The sequence below is a fragment of the Danio rerio genome, chromosome 18 (genome assembly GCF_052040795.2).
Source record: "Danio rerio strain M-AB ecotype USA chromosome 18, GRCz13ab, whole genome shotgun sequence".
NCBI classification, from domain to species: domain Eukaryota; kingdom Metazoa; phylum Chordata; class Actinopteri; order Cypriniformes; family Danionidae; genus Danio; species Danio rerio.
The window spans coordinates 8,907,501-8,925,956 of record NC_141038.1 but is presented as its reverse complement, the minus strand read 5'-3'; the positions used below and the strand labels follow the sequence as shown (position 1 = coordinate 8,925,956).

The 18,456-nt window shown below is 35.5% G+C and overlaps 1 protein-coding gene and 1 long non-coding RNA gene across 14 annotated transcripts in view; both read left to right on the top strand.

Annotated features, from left to right (window-relative positions):
• shank3a (SH3 and multiple ankyrin repeat domains 3a) overlaps positions 1-18,456 on the top strand; it is a 368,633-nt gene that overhangs the window by 288,148 nt on the left and 62,029 nt on the right. For all 13 annotated transcript variants that reach the window (XR_015514523.1, XR_015514524.1, XR_015514522.1 and 10 more), the window contains one exon: positions 3,158-3,271. Coding sequence is in view for 7 of the 13 variants with exons in the window: in XM_087292766.1 (XP_087148892.1) it covers positions 3,158-3,271 (114 nt within the window). In the remaining 6 variants the exon portion in view is untranslated. The remainder of the gene's footprint in view (positions 1-3,157; positions 3,272-18,456) is intronic.
• On the top strand, positions 6,292-12,373 carry LOC147832732 (uncharacterized). Its single transcript, XR_015514697.1, has 3 exons — positions 6,292-7,856; positions 8,912-9,032; positions 12,250-12,373. It is a non-coding gene; the product is annotated as an uncharacterized LOC147832732 (long non-coding RNA).

Here is an 18,456-nt window from a genome sequence, read left to right as displayed (position 1 = left end):
TTTTGTAAATAGAATAACATTTAAATTTAGATGTATTTTACAAATGTATTTATACATTTATCAAATACATTTTACAAGTAGTGATAGTTGTTGATGCCTATATAAACTATAGTTATAAAGTACAGTCAATCTACATAAATGATAACTAATGTTGTAATTTTGATTAATATTTTTAACGTCAAACAGTATCTTCAATCCATCAATTATTTACAGTATACAAGTCAAAAGAAGGAAAAAATATATGTTTTTTTGAATGATCAATATACTACAATACTGTTTATTGTTGTTGTTGTTGTTGTTGTTATTTTGTTGAGAAAGAGTAGTGGTGCTTATTATTTATATTGTTTGTGCAAATGATAATATAGTACCAAAAATCCAGAGATTTATTTTTGAAATGGGTAGCATGATCATCTCACAGCGAAAAGGTTGCTGGTTTGAGCCCCGGCTGGGTCAGTTGGCGTTTCTGTGTGGAGTTTGCATGTTCTCCCCGTGTTGGCATGGGTTTCCTCCGGGGGCTCCGGTTTCCCCCACAGTCCAAAAACATGCGCTTTAGGTGAGTTAAATAAACTCAAGTGGCCGTAGTGAATGTGTGTGAGTGCAAGAACGTGTAGGTGTTTCCCAGTGTTGGGTTGCGGCTGGATGGGCAACCCTTGTGTAAACCATATGCTGGATAAGTTGGCGATTTATTCTGCTGTGGTAAATAAAGAAACTAAGCCAAAAAGAAAATGAATGAATGAATGAATGAATGAATGAATGAATGAATGAATGAATGAATGAATGAATGAATGAATGAAAAAAACCCAGCAACGTTCTTTCTGTGAGGTGACAGTGCTCACCACTGAGCCACATGCCGCACAGTGTATCATATCACATTTTCAAAACATTGTCAGCATCCTCTGTTGTTCTGTGAGCTTGTCTATATATGAGCAGCAGTAACTGAGGAGGAGGAGGAGGGGCTTAGTGAAGGGTCAATTGTCCTTGTCGACCGTCAAGCAGCACTTTCATCCCGGATTACACTACAAGAGCCCTGCTTCACCCAGAGGCGCAAAGACACAGAGAAAAAAGGCGTGCGCTTTGCATTTGTTATGTGCTCTGTGTAAGCGGGCTTTCACTCGTATGCCATCTCCGGTTAAAGATCTGCTTTACCATGAATGAAACCCTGTGTGTGTGTTTACAATACACGAAACGCAATTACATTGTTGCTTATTGATTTGCGGAATTCACAGAGTAGCACAAAATTGCCTACCTGGCCCTTTTGCACACCTTGTGCTTTCAATAAACACACACACACAAACACACAAAGCTTTTAAACTGCAGTCTCCTAGCAACTGCAATGCTGAATGATTTGTATGTGTCTCTATATGTTGTTAGTGTGTAATGCATTGTAATTTCACTTAGTGTACATTAAACCTGGATGAATCAGTTTCCTGTTGAACACAATGTTGTGTTTCCTCTGGTCATTCAGCTCACGTCACTGTATATTTCATCTTTCTGTTCTGCCTCTGCCTCACATTTCTTTCTGAAAGGAGAAAGATTTGTGAATGTGTGCTGAGATCACACAAGGCTGCAGAATGGGAGTGCAGCAAAGCCTTTGGTTGTTTTGTAATGCAAGTTAGATTTGACTCTTGCCATAAATGTGATAATTTAGTATTTTCAAAAACAAGACAAAAAGGGTTTATGTAGGTTTTCTATCATGTTGGTTTTTTTTTGTTTTTTTTAACTGAGAAGATCTTTTTTGTTGTGTCAATATAATATAAAGCAAAATTCTAAACATATTTTATTTTTATTTATTTTATTTTTTTAAAGGCAGAGTGATATTAATATTTTATTTTATTTATTAAAAATGTTACTTTATTTTACTTTGTTTTTGTTTTATTTATTTATTTTATTCATTTATTTTGCTTATGCAGTGTGAAATAAAAATGTGTAACTCCAAAATGTATTATTTATATTTTTTTCATTACATTTTGTTTACTTTTTTTATTATTTATTTATTTTAGGCAGATTGTTATATATATTTATATTATATAATATATTTCTTTTATTTTTTATCTTATTTTTTTATTATTATTATTATTTTGTTTAGGTAGTGTGATATAAAAATGTGTAACCCCCAAAAATATCTTTTTTTATTTTATTTTATTATTCATTTTCTATTAGATTTTACTTAATTTTAATTTTATTTATTTATATTTTAATGACTTTTTAGGCAGTTTGATATAAAAATATGTAATCCCAAAATGTATTATATATATTTTTTTATTATTTAATTTTACTTTATTTATTTATTTATTTATTTATTTATTTATTTATTTATTTATTTATTTATTTATTTATTATTTAAGGCAGTGTTATATATATTTTTTCTTTTTATTTGTATTTTTTATTATTATTTTGTTTAGGTAGTGTGATATATACATGTATTATAATTTTTAAAATTATAATTTTTTTTACTTCATTTTTTTTATTAGAATTTACTTCATTTTAATTTAATTTATTTATATATTAATTACCTTTTAAGCAGTTTGACATACAAATGTGTAATCCCAAAATGTGTTATATTTTATTTTATTTTCCTTGATTTTTTTTTTAATTATTTTTTTAAACAAAATGTATATTTTAGTTCATTGTTTATTATATAAATATATATATATATATATATATATATATATATATATATATATATATATATATATATATATATATATATATATATATTATGAAAATGTGTATTTTCAACCAAAATGTGTAACCCCAAAATGTTTTAGATTTTATCTATTTTTTTATTACTTTTTTAGTTTTCAGTTTTATTTTTAGAATTTTTTAGGCAGTGTAATATAAATATTTTGTTTTATTTTATTTTATTTTGAAAAGTTTGGTGTTAAAAACATAACAACTAACTTTTTATTTTGTAATAACACTTTTGTATTATTTTTCAGGTAGTAAGAGACTTTAAAAATTACATTGTTTGTTTGCTTTTTTGTTTGTTTGTCTGTTTGTTTGTTTGTTTGCTGTTTTGTTTTGGGGTTTTTTAGGTGGTACAATCTTTAAAAAAAACTTAGTGGGATCCAAGATCTTAGTGATTTTTTTATGAGGACCTATAATATACAACCAACTGCCCTGTGCTTCATTCTCTTTCTCTCTCCTTCTCTTTCAGTGTTAAGTATAGGAGAAGGGGGATTCTGGGAAGGGACGGTAAAAGGAAGAACCGGTTGGTTTCCTGCAGACTGCGTGGAGGAAGTACAGATGAGACAGTATGATCCTCGACTTGGTAAGAACTGGCATTTTGCTTTAACTTGTGATTATTTATTATACTGTTCTGCGCTTCTAGTTCATCTAAACATTTTGAATCCACTTGTCTAAATGTCAAATATAATTAACATATACATTTTGATCTAGCTGCCTTTTATTGATTGAGAATTTTAATATGCAGCTACTACCATCTTAATATCTTGTTATTTCTGTATCAACCAAACTTGTCCGACAAGAAAGAAATGTTAAATATTATGATCTTCATTTGTGGTTACATTAAGGTGTGTATGTTTAAAGGTAAAATCTAGCCAGTCTGATTAGAATTTTTGCTACTGAGAATTTTATGTGAAGCTAAAATATAGGAATGGACATTTTGAAGCCGGTTTGTCAAGTTGGTCACATGATACTGCTTTCTTTTTAGCTGGATCTTATTTGTTTTACGATTGATAAATGTTAAATCGTTTATAGATGATTGAATTTAGTAATAAACAATATGTTGTTGGCCATGCTGATTATCGGTGTTATCAGTCTTGGACCATAAATAATGAATTATTTCCACACTTCAAATGCATCCTAGATGAAAGGGTGTTCATTGGTGGCTTCTACATGGTATGGATTCCTTGGTTTCTGCTGTTCAAGGGATCGTTCACCCAGAAATGAACATTTACTCACTCAAGTGGTTTAAAACTTCTTTGAATTTCTTTCTTCTGTTGAACACAAAACAATATGTTCTGAAGAATGTTATAAAAAGCAGCTATTGACCTCGATTAGTAGAAACAAACAAGTACAATGCAAGTCAATGGCTGTTTTTTCCAACAATCTTCAGTTTTGACCATATTTGGAATGGTTTTGAATATTAATGAGCTCTACTCTGACTCTCCGCAGCTTGTGTCAGTGCCTGCTCTCTCTCTCTCAAACACACACACACACACAATGTAAAAGTCTGAAATACACACATGTAAAATATTCTGCGTGATGCGATGGCACAGTGGTTAGCACTGTCGCCTGACAGCAAGAAGGTTGCTGGTTCGAGTCCTGGCTGGGACAGTTGGTACTTCTGTGTGGAGTTTACATGTTCTTCCTATGCTTGCGTGGGCTTCCTCTGGGTGCTCCTGTGTTTCCCAATACTGGATTGCAGCTGGAAGGGCATCCGCTGTTTTACACTTGCTGAATATGCTGCCAGGTCATTTCACTGTGGCGACCCGTGGTAAATAAAGGGACTAAGCTGAAGGAAAATGAGTGAATGAATGAAAAAAATCAACAAAATGAGTTGATGCTTTGTTAACTATATTTTCAACTATAGTGTTATTGAGGTTTATTTTAGCTAGAAGGAGTGAGTGAGCTATCTCCAAACCCCCAGTGGAAAATAGTTTGCTCCTAAATTGTTTTGAATTAAATATAGACTAAATTATAATCATACTTGTCAAAAGCAGCTGACAGAGATGCATTAAAAGTTGTATTTTGAGGCTTTAAGAAATATGAAAACACAACCAGGAATTAATATTTACATCTGCATAAACAGATGACATTAAATAGATTATGAGCATCCTTAAATAGTTTATTAGCATCATTTTACTCAAGACTGAGTTGAGTGATATGACACAATTCATAAACGTGCATTAAACACTTATATTTTGCAGTTCACTTGTGTTTGTCGCCTCATTATACACAACTATTCACAATATACACGTTAAACTAACAAAGGATGTATTTAAGTTGACCCTGTGTCGTTTTGTAGTGGCGCTGAATACATTTATAATCCGTATATCCTGCATTTTGCGATCTGACATGCTCTGAACACTCTGTGGTCTTCCTGCCTCTCCTGTTTTCAAAATAAAAGTCCCAAATACATAGTATGTTTAATACAAGCTAAAATAGATGTAAATATAAACACAAACAAAGTCTGGGGCGGACATTATAATGCCTTGTGGATCGTTAGAGTCTGCGTTTTGTTCTGATTGGCCTATTTTTCACTGGGATTTTACACACTGGATTTACATGAGAATGAGGAAACAATAATGTTTGAGGCTCACGGTATGTCATTTCCATGTACTGAGCTCTTATAACTCATTAGTTTTACTATTATAATTATTATTATTATTCCTAGGTATACCCAGAGTTTTATTTTATGGCACCTTTAAGATATGTTTTTATATTTACCAGCCAACTCTAAGATGCCTCTTAACACTCTTTTTCTGTCTCTCTCTTTTTCTCACACTCTCTCTCTCTCGCTCATAAATGTTGTTTTTAGAGGTGTTTGTCATTTTTAGGGTTGTGTACTGAGATCAGGCAGGCAGGCCGGTGTCTGTACTAAACATCCCATTTAAATGCATTGTGAGAGTGAGAGAAAAAGAGATGAAAAATTCCCACACACCTTTTCCGACGGCAAGCATGGCACGTGTCCAATGATTCAAACACACACACACAGAGGAACAGGTTAAAGGGGAGCTCAGAGTGATGTATTGCCTCCATCCTTAGAGGGCTTTCTAAAAATGAAAGATCTAATGATGCCAGGAAACCACTGGCGAGCCTTCGTAGATGGGTCTCCTTTAGAAAACCAGGGTGTTTCCCCGTCAGCAGAAATGAATTGCACAGCAGAATACTTCGCTTTTGCCATGTCATACATGTATGTTGACAGATCAGTGAGAATATAAAAAATGTAAAGTTCTAAAAATGTTTATTTTTATTTTATTTATTTATTTATTTATTTATTTTGGCGGAGTGATATTAATATATTATTTTATTTATTAAAAATGTTACGTAATTTTACTTTGTTTTTATGATTTTTTTGTTGTTGTTATTTTAGGCAGTGTGAAATAAAAATGTGTAACTCCAAAAAAAAATTTACTTCATTTTTTATTATTATATTTTACGTCATTTTTATTTTATTTTATTTATATTTTAATGACTTTTTAGGCAGCTTGATAAAAAAATGTGTTGCTTCAAAATGTATTATATTTTATTTTATTAATTATTTTTGTTTAGGTAGTGCGATATAAAAATGTAACCCCTTAAAATTATTTAATTTTATTTTATTTTAATATCAATGAGTTTGTAAATGGTAGTTTGTCCTTGGGATTAATAGATACAGTTGAAGCGAGAATTATTAGCCCTCATGAATTATTAGCCATTTTCTGCCAATTTCTGTTAAATGGAAAGAAAGAAAATTTCAACACATTTCTAATCAAAGGGGGAGCTAATAATTCTGACTTTACCTATATATGTTATGGTGCTTGAGTACAAGCACAAATAATTCACTTCAGATCTCAGATCTCAGAATTTTACATATACTGTAGCCTTATCTATCGGCCCCAAACTTTTAGAAATAAGTGAAAATACAGAGGGATTTGACACTGAATTATATATCTTCCTGTGTGTGTGAGAGAGAGAGAGAGAGTCTTAACGCTGATAGTTTCTCCCTTCTCATTTCCTTTAGTTTCATTAGAAAAGAACATCGACTCTCCCGAGAACAAAGAATGAATCAGCCAGTGGGATCTCTCGAGACCACACTTAATTTGTAATTGCTTTCATTCTTCCCATTTGAGTAAAATTAACAGTTTCTCTCTTTTTCACAGATCACATGTACTCACACAAACACACAGTATATATGTATATTTGAAAACACAAAGCTAGCATTTAGATTCTCAGTTTATAATATGTGTTCACTATAAAGAAATCACTGTTTTCTATTGCTTTCTACTTCTTCTTTAGTGGCCATCTGTGTGCTCATAACTGTGAAGTATATGCGGACAGAGAATTTCAGTTTTCACAGATTAAATAAACACATTGTGTTGGACTCTATGGAGTTTTTGAGAGATACTTAAATAATAAAGCATTTATAAAATACAACAGAAATTTCATGGAATAGCAATGAAAATGGAAAGTTTGCATTTGTGTATAATTTTTGACACATCAGGCCATAATAGGCTTGCATAAAATGATGTAGGAGAACAGCAAGCCTATGAAGTGAGCTAAAATTAGTAAATATATGTTATTATGGGGCAAAATGTAAGTGAAATTCTGATAGCTTGTACTATAAGTCTATGTGATCTTTATAGCTGTCTATCTACTTGCATCAGATGCATTCAAATTTCAGTTGCCAGTTTTCTTTTAGTATTGTGCAATGGATAAATGAAATTACAAACCATGTACAAAATATTTTAAAAACTTACAAGACAGTCAATAACAGCCAGATTTGTGTGTGAGTGAGTGTTTTTTCAAAACGTAAAACCGTACACAGTTTCCTGTCATTTAAACAAAACAAGCAGCGGAGCACATGGAAGCCACAACACAGACTCACGTGACAACAACAAACATGAGTAGACAGAGCGCATGCACCTGAAAAACGTGACACTATACTAATAAAAAACATATATTTCATTACAATACGGTGGCTCAGTGGTTAGCACTGTTGCCTCACAGCAAGAAGGTTGAGTCCTGGCTGGGCCAGTTGCCATTTTTGAGTGGAGTTTGCATGTTCTCTCATGTGGATTTCCTCCAGGTGGTCCGGTTTCCCCCACGGTCTAAAGACATGCGTTATAGGTGCATTGGGTATACAAAATTGGTCGTAGTGTGTGTGTGTGTGTGCGTGCATGCGTGTGTGCGTGCGTGCTTGCGTGTTTGTGTGTGTGTGTGTGTGTGTGTGTGTGTGTGTGTGTGTGTGTGTGTGTGTGTATGTGAGAGGGTATGGGTGTTTCTCAGCACTACAACAGAATACAACAGAAAAAGCATCCATTGCGTAAAACATATTCTGGAATAGTTGGCAATTCATGCAGCTGTGTTGACCCCTAATAAATATGGGTCTAAGCTGAAGAAAAATTAACGAGAAATTATTATTATTATTATTATTATTATTATTATTATTATTATTATTATTATTATTATTATTATTATTATTATTATTGTTGTTGTTGTTGTTATTATTATTATTATAGGATGGCTGCTTTTCAAATATCATACTTCTGGGACATCCTGCAGAAGATTAGCAACTTCCACCGAGTTGAATCGGGCATGCTAACAGCTAGTTATTTCCTGGTATTACAGTGCTTTTCAACTGGGAGCTCTTGTTCTGCTTTCAGCACCAGCTGTGCCGGACAGCTCCCAAATTTCAGCGGACAGCTCCTGTAGACTCCTCCTGAACTGTATGACAGATGCTGTGTGTGTGTGTAAAGTATGTGCGTGTGTGTGTGTGTGTGTGTGTGTGTGTAAAGTATGTGCGTGCGTGTGTGTGTGTGTGTGTGTGTGTGTGTGTGTGTGTGTGTGTGTGTGTGTGTGTGTGTGTGTGTGTGTGTGTGTGTGTAAGCGCTCTAATCACCAGTATCTCTGCTCCTAAGCTGCTAACACTAGGCGGTCTGTAATAGGATTGCATAATGCTGCATGTAAGATGGTGTGTGTGTGTGTGTGTTAAAGTGTGTCACTGTCCAGACACTCATCACAAGCTATCAGTCAATTAAAGTTTGTGAAGACAGAGCTGTCATCTGTCCATCTCTATCAAGACCTGCAAGTGTAGGAGTGTGTGTCTTTTGTGTGAGCATTTATCCAACAATAACAGATGAAAGCTCTTTGACAGTGGAGGCAATATGTTTCGCCTCAGTGAAGCGATGAAGACAGTGCTGTGTACAATTAACTTACCCAAACAAATCCCCTTATGTGCTTCAAGTGTGTGTGTGTGTGTGTGTGTGTGTGTGTGTGTGTGTGTGTGTGTGTGTGTGTGTGTGTGTGTGTGCGTGTGTGTGTGTGTGTGTGTGTGTGTGTGTGTGTGTGTGTGTGCATATATGCATGTGTGTTTAGTTGTGCATGTCCGAAAATGTGTGTGATTTTAGGCTCTGAATTGTTTTGTCCAAGTGTGTGTGTGTGTGTGTGTGTATATGTGTGTGTGTGCGCGTTTGTGTCATTTAACATCGATTACTAAAGCAATTTTAGTCATGCATGTCACATTGTGAAGCCTGAACTAATGTTCATTCAGATTCTCTCTGCGCTCACTGCTGTGTCGTGACTCCAGTGACATCAATCTCATTCTCTTGAGCTCATTTCCCTCTTTCTCTCTCTCTCTCTCTCTCTCTCTCTCTCTCTTTCTTCTTTTCGTCTTTCATCCCTCATTCTCTTTAGTTTGACCTCTGTACTTAGATAAGAGTGTTGTAAGGTAGATGGCAATAGAATTAGACTTCTTGTGGTTTTATTTAATTTGACATTTATTTAACAATGTACAGTTAAAGTCAAATTCATTAGCCCTCCTGTATATTTTTCCCAATTTCTGTTTAACGAAAAGAATAATTTTTTTTAATAGTTTTAATTACAAATTTCTAATAACTGATTTCTTTTGTCTTTGCCATGATGACAGTACATAATATTTTATTAGAAAATTTTCAAGATACTAAAATTCAGCTTAAAGTGACATTTAAAGACTTATCTACATTTACCTTTACATTACATTTAGTCATTTAGCAAACGCTTTTGTCCAAAGAGACTTAGGGCTCTATCATACAGCCGGTGCAAAAAGGCGCAAGACGTGCTTTGTGTAATTTGTTGCTATTTTCAGACAAGCGCAACTCTAATTTTCATGTTTTGTGCCACATTGTTTAAATAGTAAATCCATTTGCACCACTTTTTGAACTCATGAGTGTGCTGGTCTGTAAAGGAGGTGTGTTAAGTTGAATTGTTGGCACGTTGCTATTTTGAGGAACTGAAAAAGTCAGCGTCATTGACCAACAAAAAGCTGGTCTAAAGTCCACCACAGAGCGCGTTAGTTATGTGCCAATGCAGGTTCAAAACGCTTACACATTGCTTAATGCACACAGGATGCTTGTTTTGTCAATATATGTTAGTGTATACTGTTTAATTATCGATTTAAATTATATAAAAAAATAGCCTAAATAAATTTTAAAAAACGACATTAATTTGTGCCCTCTCTTGGTAGGTATTAACAATGCGTAGTGCCACTGCTCTCATCCTTCCAACAGAGTTTGTTCTAATAAATTATAAAAGCCTGTCCTGCTTATTCAAATAGTAATTAACAGTAAAACAGCTAATATAGGCTTCTGTCAAACTGTGAATATTTCACTTAAAATTTATTTAGACTAGATTATTATTTTATTTAACAAACCAACACAATCTCACCGCAACTCGTGTTTTGGAGTACGTCACCCCAAAGGTTATTTGTTATTCTTTTTTATCTAGTAGTTGACTGACCAATAAAAAATACATTAAAATTAAAACACAAATCAGAGCGAACAATATTCGTTTCAAAAAGATATTTTTTTCAAGAAAAACATATACAAACTATATATTTGTTTGTGCCCGTCCAACTGTGCCATGAGGATTTGTTTCGCTTCTTGGAAAATAACGATTTAATTGATGCTTCACTGCTTCACAGCTTCTGCCAGCACTGCTGACCGCAGTGTTTAATAGCAGCATTGGTACGGAAATATACATTTACAAAGAAAATATCTTAATATTAAAAAGGAATCAAAAGAAGTTTGATCCTATCAATGTCATGCCTTTAAATAATGTAGCCTAGTTGTCTTTTTAATGATTAATGAAGGAATTATAATGCTTTGTTTCATTGTTTATCTTTATTAACAAGTAGCAGAGTATTTACAGCTACTGTATTGGCTATTTCAACGCAATCTCACAGCAATTCGTAAATCTTCGTTTTAGTGGCTAATTCGTATGATCTAATTCGTACAATTTAGTACGATTTGCTCATCACCCGATGACGGTTGGGGTTAGGAGTGGGGTTAGGTGCCACGCCTCCTTTTTAAAATCATACATTTTCATACGACTGAACTCGAATTAACTACTAAATTGATAAAACGTAAAATACTTTCGTTTCCTCGTGAGATCAGGCTGGCTATTTCAGTCCGTTCGCATACCGTTCCTTTGTGCCCCCCTGGCGGCATAGTTGCAAACTGCGGTCATATCTAAAAAACATGTTCTTATTCCTTTAGAGCGGCGGTGGTACAAGGTGTGGCGTTAATGGCCATATTAATATATCACCTACTGTACATCAACACACAAATTTCTTTATATATGAAAAAATTAAAGGATTAAATCTTATTATTTTCTACATATATATAAAAATGACCTCCTTGCCTTCTTCATGTTGGGGGGCTTTTTTCAGTTTATTCAAAGCAACTTGCATTTGTATAATGTTATAACTATTAGCAGTATTATTTATTATATGCATATTTATATTTGTTTAAATAAAAACAAGTTAAGATTTGTTCATCTGTTGGGTTTTGGAGACGTATTCATTACCATATGGGGCATGAGAAAAGGACGTGTGTTTGTATATAACGTTTTGACCACTCTTCGTTATTATTGTTCATTCATTCGTTTGCTGGAAATCAGAACTAAATTTAAAAATAGTTTTGAATCAAATCTTTGGGCTTAACAAAAGAAATTAAACATGTAGGCTAATGGATGTCTTCAGTAGAATGAGTTTCCACCGTTTCCTTACTCCACGAAAGTAAAGGAGTAAAGAGTAAAAGTAAAAAGGTCGAATGGAGGAGTCTCATTCTTTATCCTCGTGCTGCAGATGGTCTATTTAACTGTTTTCTCGCTAGTAAAGCATTCATTTTTTTCAACTACAAAGTCCGCCATGTAAATAGGAAATGCACCATGGCACAACGCAACTGACTCTTAATGGGAATGGTAGACAAGACTCTGATTGGTTTATTACACGTCATGCTCAAAACACACCCTTAATTTATAAAGAGAATAAGCACAACCCTGTTAGACCATGCGCCAGGGCGCAGACTGTATTTTTCCATCCTTAATATAAAAAAGGGATTCAGACATGCCCTTAATGCTTTTGCAGCATATGCTGTAAACTTTGCCCATAGATCATTAAAATAGAGCCCTTATAAATAAAATAATAATAATAAAGCATAACAGCAGTCCTGCATGAGCTTGCAGTCATACTTTTCTTAGTAGACCGTGTCAGGTGCTCATCTACACCAGAGGTTATTTCTGCCCTGTGGTTCTGATCTGATCTAGAATACCCGCACACTGTTTAGTATGCCGTTCAACTGTTGTAGATTACATTTATACACACTCACCAACACACCGGAGTTTCCATCAGCGGTACTGCAGTATGCAGCGGGATCTGGAGGGCATGTCTGGAATCAGTAAAGACTTACAGACCAGCATATACCTGCAGTCTCTATGTCTCTCTCTCTCTCTCTCTCTCTCTCTCTCTCCTCCGCCCTGCCTCAGTCGATGACTCATCCTTCTGAATCACCCAAATAGTTCCGTTGCTATTTTTAGTCTCATTTATGGGTTTGGGTGCAGAAACTCCCTCTTTTTTGTCTTTGTCTTGTTTGATGTTGTTTTAGCAGACTCACAAGATCTCCCTGTCTGTCTTTTTGTCTCTGACGTAGATAGCTATAGCAGTCTTTTTTCACGGTTTTACATACTGAACAACTTGAAATATTTTAGAGAACTTTCTTGTGATGTTTGCTGACATTTCGGTGGCGTTTGCTATTATAGTTTAGGATCATCATTTAAAATAAATAGCTGTCGGTAGTGTTTAACTTCATGCTCTGTTTAGGCGACTTAAAGCAGACCTCGAATTATGGTACTTTTTTTTTTGAGGTGTGATGATCTGAATCAGAACTTCTTAATGTCTTTATTAAAAGGTCCAAATCTGAATTTTATTAAGGTCAAAGGTCCGGAACAATTTTTATTGCATAACTTTTTAAGAGCTGCACGGTGGCGCACTGGGTAGCATGTTCGCCTTACAGCAAGAAGGTCGCTGGTTCAAGCTTTGGCTGGGTCAGTTGGCATTTCTGTGTAGAGTTTGCATGTTCGCCCCTTGTTTGTGTGGGTTTCCTCCGGGTGCTCTGGTTTCTGTCACAAGTCCATGTGCTCACCCAATTCACCTATACCACATGCCTTTAGACTGGGACCCGGAGGAAACCCATGCAAACACGGGGAGAACATGCAAACTCCACACAGAATGCCAACTGACCCAGCCAAGGCTCGAATCAGCGACCTTTTTGCTGTAAGGCATCAGCGCTACCCACTGTGCCACCGCATCGCCACTAACAGAGCTTATATTCCACAAAAGGTTATTGAAAGTGCAGAAAAGTTTCTTATGCAGTAAAAGTTTTTCAGACAAAGAAATAAAGGGTTTTTCCCAGTATTGGGTTGAGGGTGGAAGTATTTCAGTGCATGAAACATATGCTGGAATAGTTGGTGGTTTATTCTGCTGTGGCGACCCCTTATAATCAAGGGACTAAGCCGAAGGAGAATGAATGAATGAATGAATGAATGAATGAATGAATGAATGAATGAATGAATGAATGAATGAATGAAATTCAATTCAATTCAATTCAATTCAATTCAATTCAATTCAATTCAATTCAATTTAACTCAACTCAATTCAATTAAAAAAGGGGTTCTTTTGACTAAAAGGTTTATTGGGGAACCCAAAAAATATTCTTCTATATCATCACTGCAAAATAAAAAAAAACTATGGAATTTTGGAAACTATAAGAGGGTAACTTTACAAATAATCAATCCAGCTCAGGTCATTTCAGCAGAATCTTGGCTAGTGTGCTGTGTATTGCTGTATGTTAAATGTTATATTTTCTTAGCGTGTGCTGTGTCGGGTATTGATTAGCATGTTTATTGCTTAGCTCAGCTTCTTACACCTTACCTAAAAGCCATTTTAAGGATTGAGGGAAATGAACTCCCGCATTGTGCTAGAAGATGGCACACAGAGTTGAATCATCCATCCGTCCATTCATTCTTGGAAAAAAAAAGCTTTTAAAATGTTTTTCTACAAGGCTAAAAACAGTCCAGAGGGTTAAATTGTCTCTCGTATCAGTGCCAGTGGAAATATGTCAGAGGAAGTCAGGGCTGTCAAAAGGATTGTCAGTCACATGGTGAGCAGTGATTGACTCTGTGACTAAAGGGTACAGACAGTAACAGAGGAAGAGATGGGGAAAGAGCCAATTTCTCTTTCTCCAAAACCAAGTGAGCTTCTACAGCATACTAAGACATTAGCAATATGTGCACTCCCCATGTGAAGACTGTTAGGAGAGACAGGGAAATGAACGCTCTTGAAAATCTCACATTAGCTAAATTCTAATGTTGCACTGAATGTAGTTTTTAGATGTTTTCTCTTTTAATTTACTTTAAAATGTAGTTCTTGCGATTCAAGGTTAATTTTTCCACATCATTACTTGAGTGTCATATAATACTTCAGAAATCCTTCTTATGATTTACTGGGATTTAAGAGGCATTTCATAATGTTTTGTTGCTTAGTGAAGTTTATTTATAAAATAATTTTTAGAGGATTACTTGTTTATGATTGCTTGTGGCTGGTCTCACATTATCCAATTTATGATTCACTAATGAGACCATTCCTAAGCCACTATAAATGCCCTAGGTTTCACACCACAGTCATCTTCGTTTTGAAGAATCCCCCCTTCCACCACTACTCCTCCTTCTCTCCTAGATGGGTGACACAGTGGCCCAGTGGTTAGCACTGTTGCCTCACAGCAAAGCGTTTTTGGTTCTAGTCATTATCAAACCAGCCGAAGTTTCTGTGCGGAGTTTGCATGTTCTCCCTGTGCTCAGGTTTCCCCCTGGTTCACCGGTTTCCTCTCACTGTCCAAAAACATGCAATTTTAGTTAATTGACTAATCCAAATCAGCACCATAGACATGCACCTAGTAAGTGGTTATCTCTTAAGAGCAATCACTTTCTGTTCATTAGCTTCTACAGCAGGGGAGTTCTCGAGATCTACCTGAGCTCAAACTCCCCTCTCACCTTGCAACTGGAGGGAGCCCTGGACTCGAGGTTCTTATGAGCTCAGGGCTCTTTCCCGGGACAGCATGCCAAACAAGCTTTATGATAAATCATCAGCCAAGTGTGAACTCTATTTCAAATCGAATACAAAGCTATTTTGCTTACCACATTGACAGACTATTTTGCTTTTTTTATAGAAAATTCTATTAATTTCGACTCGTTATTTCATAAAAGTTCTGAAAGAGTTCAAGTCTCTGACCTGTTTGGATAAGTAATGGGAAAAGTAACTAAAAAGTTCATTACTTTGCATAAAAAGCGACTAAGTAATCCAATAAGTTACTTATGTGGGGAGTTTAAGGAAACTTCACTTAATTTTGACTCATTATTTCTGAAAACAGGATAATATTTTTTTATTTGTCACCTGCTAGTTCTGAAAAACATCAAGCCACAGCCTGGTTCGCAAAAGTAACTAAGTAATCCAACAAGTTACTTGTGTGGGTACTCAATATTGTAATGCATTAGTTTGAAAAGAAACTTTCCCCAAAACTGTACTGATATAATAATAATCTTATTTTAAAGTGAAAACAAGTCTGTTTTGCTGCCCCTATTGGCAGACTATTTTGCTTGCTTTAAGGAGAAACTCGCTTAATTTTGATCTATTGTTTTTAAAAACAAGACGATTTTTTTTGCCTTTATAAAAATGCTTCTTAATATAATATTTTTTGATATTTGGATGATAAACTACACAAAAATTCTAGTACGAAAAATATTTTTTGCAGTGTACTGGTCTCATATTAATAAACATTTCATTCACAGCAAACATGCATGCTGATATGTGACCAAAGACCACAAAACATCATGAGTGTCAATTTTTAGAAATTGAGATTCATAATTCATCCAAAGATCAACAAATAAGCTTTCCGTTCAGCCGATTCAAATGTTATCACTCGATTGAATGGCCGTTATCAGCTGATAGATATGGGCCAGTAGGAGTCTTCTGCGCCTGCTGGTAGGCTCAGAAGGCTGTTATCATCCATCCACATGGTCGATCAGCTATAGATCACATACGGCTGTGGCAGAAAGTTAACTATTTTATCTCGGAAAGTTAACATTTATCTCATACTAGGCCTGAAACATCCGTGCAGGTGTGTTGAGGCAAGTTGGAGCTAAAACAATGACTGTAAAAAATATGGACGACGCGACAGCCCCTTTTGCCATTGAACGCCTTGAGGGCAAAACGCCTGCTTGACGGGCACAAACTGTCGCAAAAGACTGCTGAAATTGGAGCCAGACATGCGCAGAAGGACTGTCTGATGGAGCCAGAGGAGGAGCCGCGATAATGAGCGGAGTCGAGCTTCCAACCAAACGCTTTATGTAAAATCAACCACGCCCCCCGAACTTCTCACTCGACTGCCGGTGTCTGCACTATAACAAACGCTCACTGATGTAAATAGAAGCACTTACATTAAAAAAACACAATAATATACGGTTTAAAAACGGTGTGATGTAAGCTGTTAAACTTTAATAAAAGCAATACATGGTGGACTGCAGAAATAAACGATCTTTTATACACTCTAGCCTGAATATGAGCACAAATAATATATTCTCTTATTGTTATATTTGTTGTTGGTATTTGTTATCTTCATAGGGGTAGAAATAACACTTGTAAAATATGAACAATAACATATAAACAACACATACATTTTTAGAAAGGTTTTTATTTTTAATTAGCCATCAACAGAACCCAAAATATAGCCTACACACCATAACGATTTACCATGCGGGAACAATCGTGCGTTTAGAAGATAAATACAGCAAGATTACTAAATATCAACAGGATATTTACACATCCCAACCCTGCAATTTGTCAATTTGTGCAAAAAAACTTTGCACTATTAATACAACGTCTATCTGCTGTAACATCACTAGTATATTGTTTATTCATTTTCGCTTGAATTGTTTATTTATTTAATTTTTTTGCCTCCGTTTTCATTTGGTTTATTCGAAGCCTTCATTATATCTGGCAACGAGGAATTTACATTCTTTTTAATGTTAGCTGGAGTGTTCAAATAAAACGCCAACAGTAAATGATGTAAATAAATAATATCTAACATTTACAGCTCTATTAGGTTATATAAGATTCGATTTCAAGAACCTTATAATGATTTATAACAGCAAATTCAGTAGATCACTTAATAACATGCCAAAACTTAAAATGCAGAGACGTGCAAGTTCAAATAACCTTACAGGAGATCAACGTGGAGATTATTATTTAAACACAAAGAGAATTACTGCTAACGATCTCCTGTATACCCCGTACTTAAATGGGTTTATTTTATTGTGCAGTTTTATTGTCAGTTTCGTATTTATTATTATTATTATTTAATACTTGTGCAATCGATACAGGTTTATTGTTATTTATTTTGTCCTTTATTTAAATAATTGCTATGCTGTTTGCATCTTTATTCAAAGGTTAAACTCAGTGATACACTTTGCGTTCACATAGTAGCATGCGTTTGTTGTTATATCAACAAAAATGGGTGTAATAACGTTAACAAATGTGAGGGTTTTATATAATGAAGATTCAATCGCGCCAGCTCCGGGCATCAGCGCATAACCTAGTCGCGGCGTCGCGGGCTGATTCCGGCTCGCATGCGGCAGCGCCTGCTCGCTCGGCTGCGCATCTGGCTCGATTGACTCAGGCTGGAATCGGGCAGTGAGTCCAGGCATCCGGAGTAGGTCCAGCGGAGGTAGTCTGTCTGAGGGGTAAGTCTCCGGCAGGCAAGAACTGGCCCCAGTGTATTTTGCTATCTGGGTGGCTAGGCGTGTATTAGCAAACTAATAAAGCCCGAAAAAAGCTCTGACCTTAGCGAATAAACAGTGTTCCACCAGATCATGTATGTCAGAAACTGTAGTTTACTGCTGAACTCATTTTGTCATAGTAAAATATCACAGAAATCGAGTAATAACACTTCAGTCTTCTGCCGAAGCTCAGACGCCGCGCTTTGAGAAACTGTCAATCACAGCTGTCAATCACGATGACACGCCCAGCATTAAATTACTGCTAAAAACAAACTGTTTACAAAAATGAAGATCTGCACCTATTTCAGCACAATAACCAGTGCCTTAATCCACCAGAACCATCTTTCGGGACATTTTATTGCAAGTGTAATTAATTTTTTTATTTGGGCTCAAGTCTCCTTCATTAACACGGAGGAGGCGGGCTTTATGACTTGTACTGCAGCCAGCCCCCAGGGGGCGATCTAACGGCCGAGACCTTCACTCAAACGCAGGCTTGCGGCACACTTGAGCTAAAACCTGCAGGACATCGGCCCTCCAGGACTGTGTTTGGGCATCCCTGATCTAAACAGTCTCTGGGTCAATGTGTGTAAAGATTTTGAACAACTTCTTGGACACTTAATGCTTCCAAACAGTTTGCTGCAATGT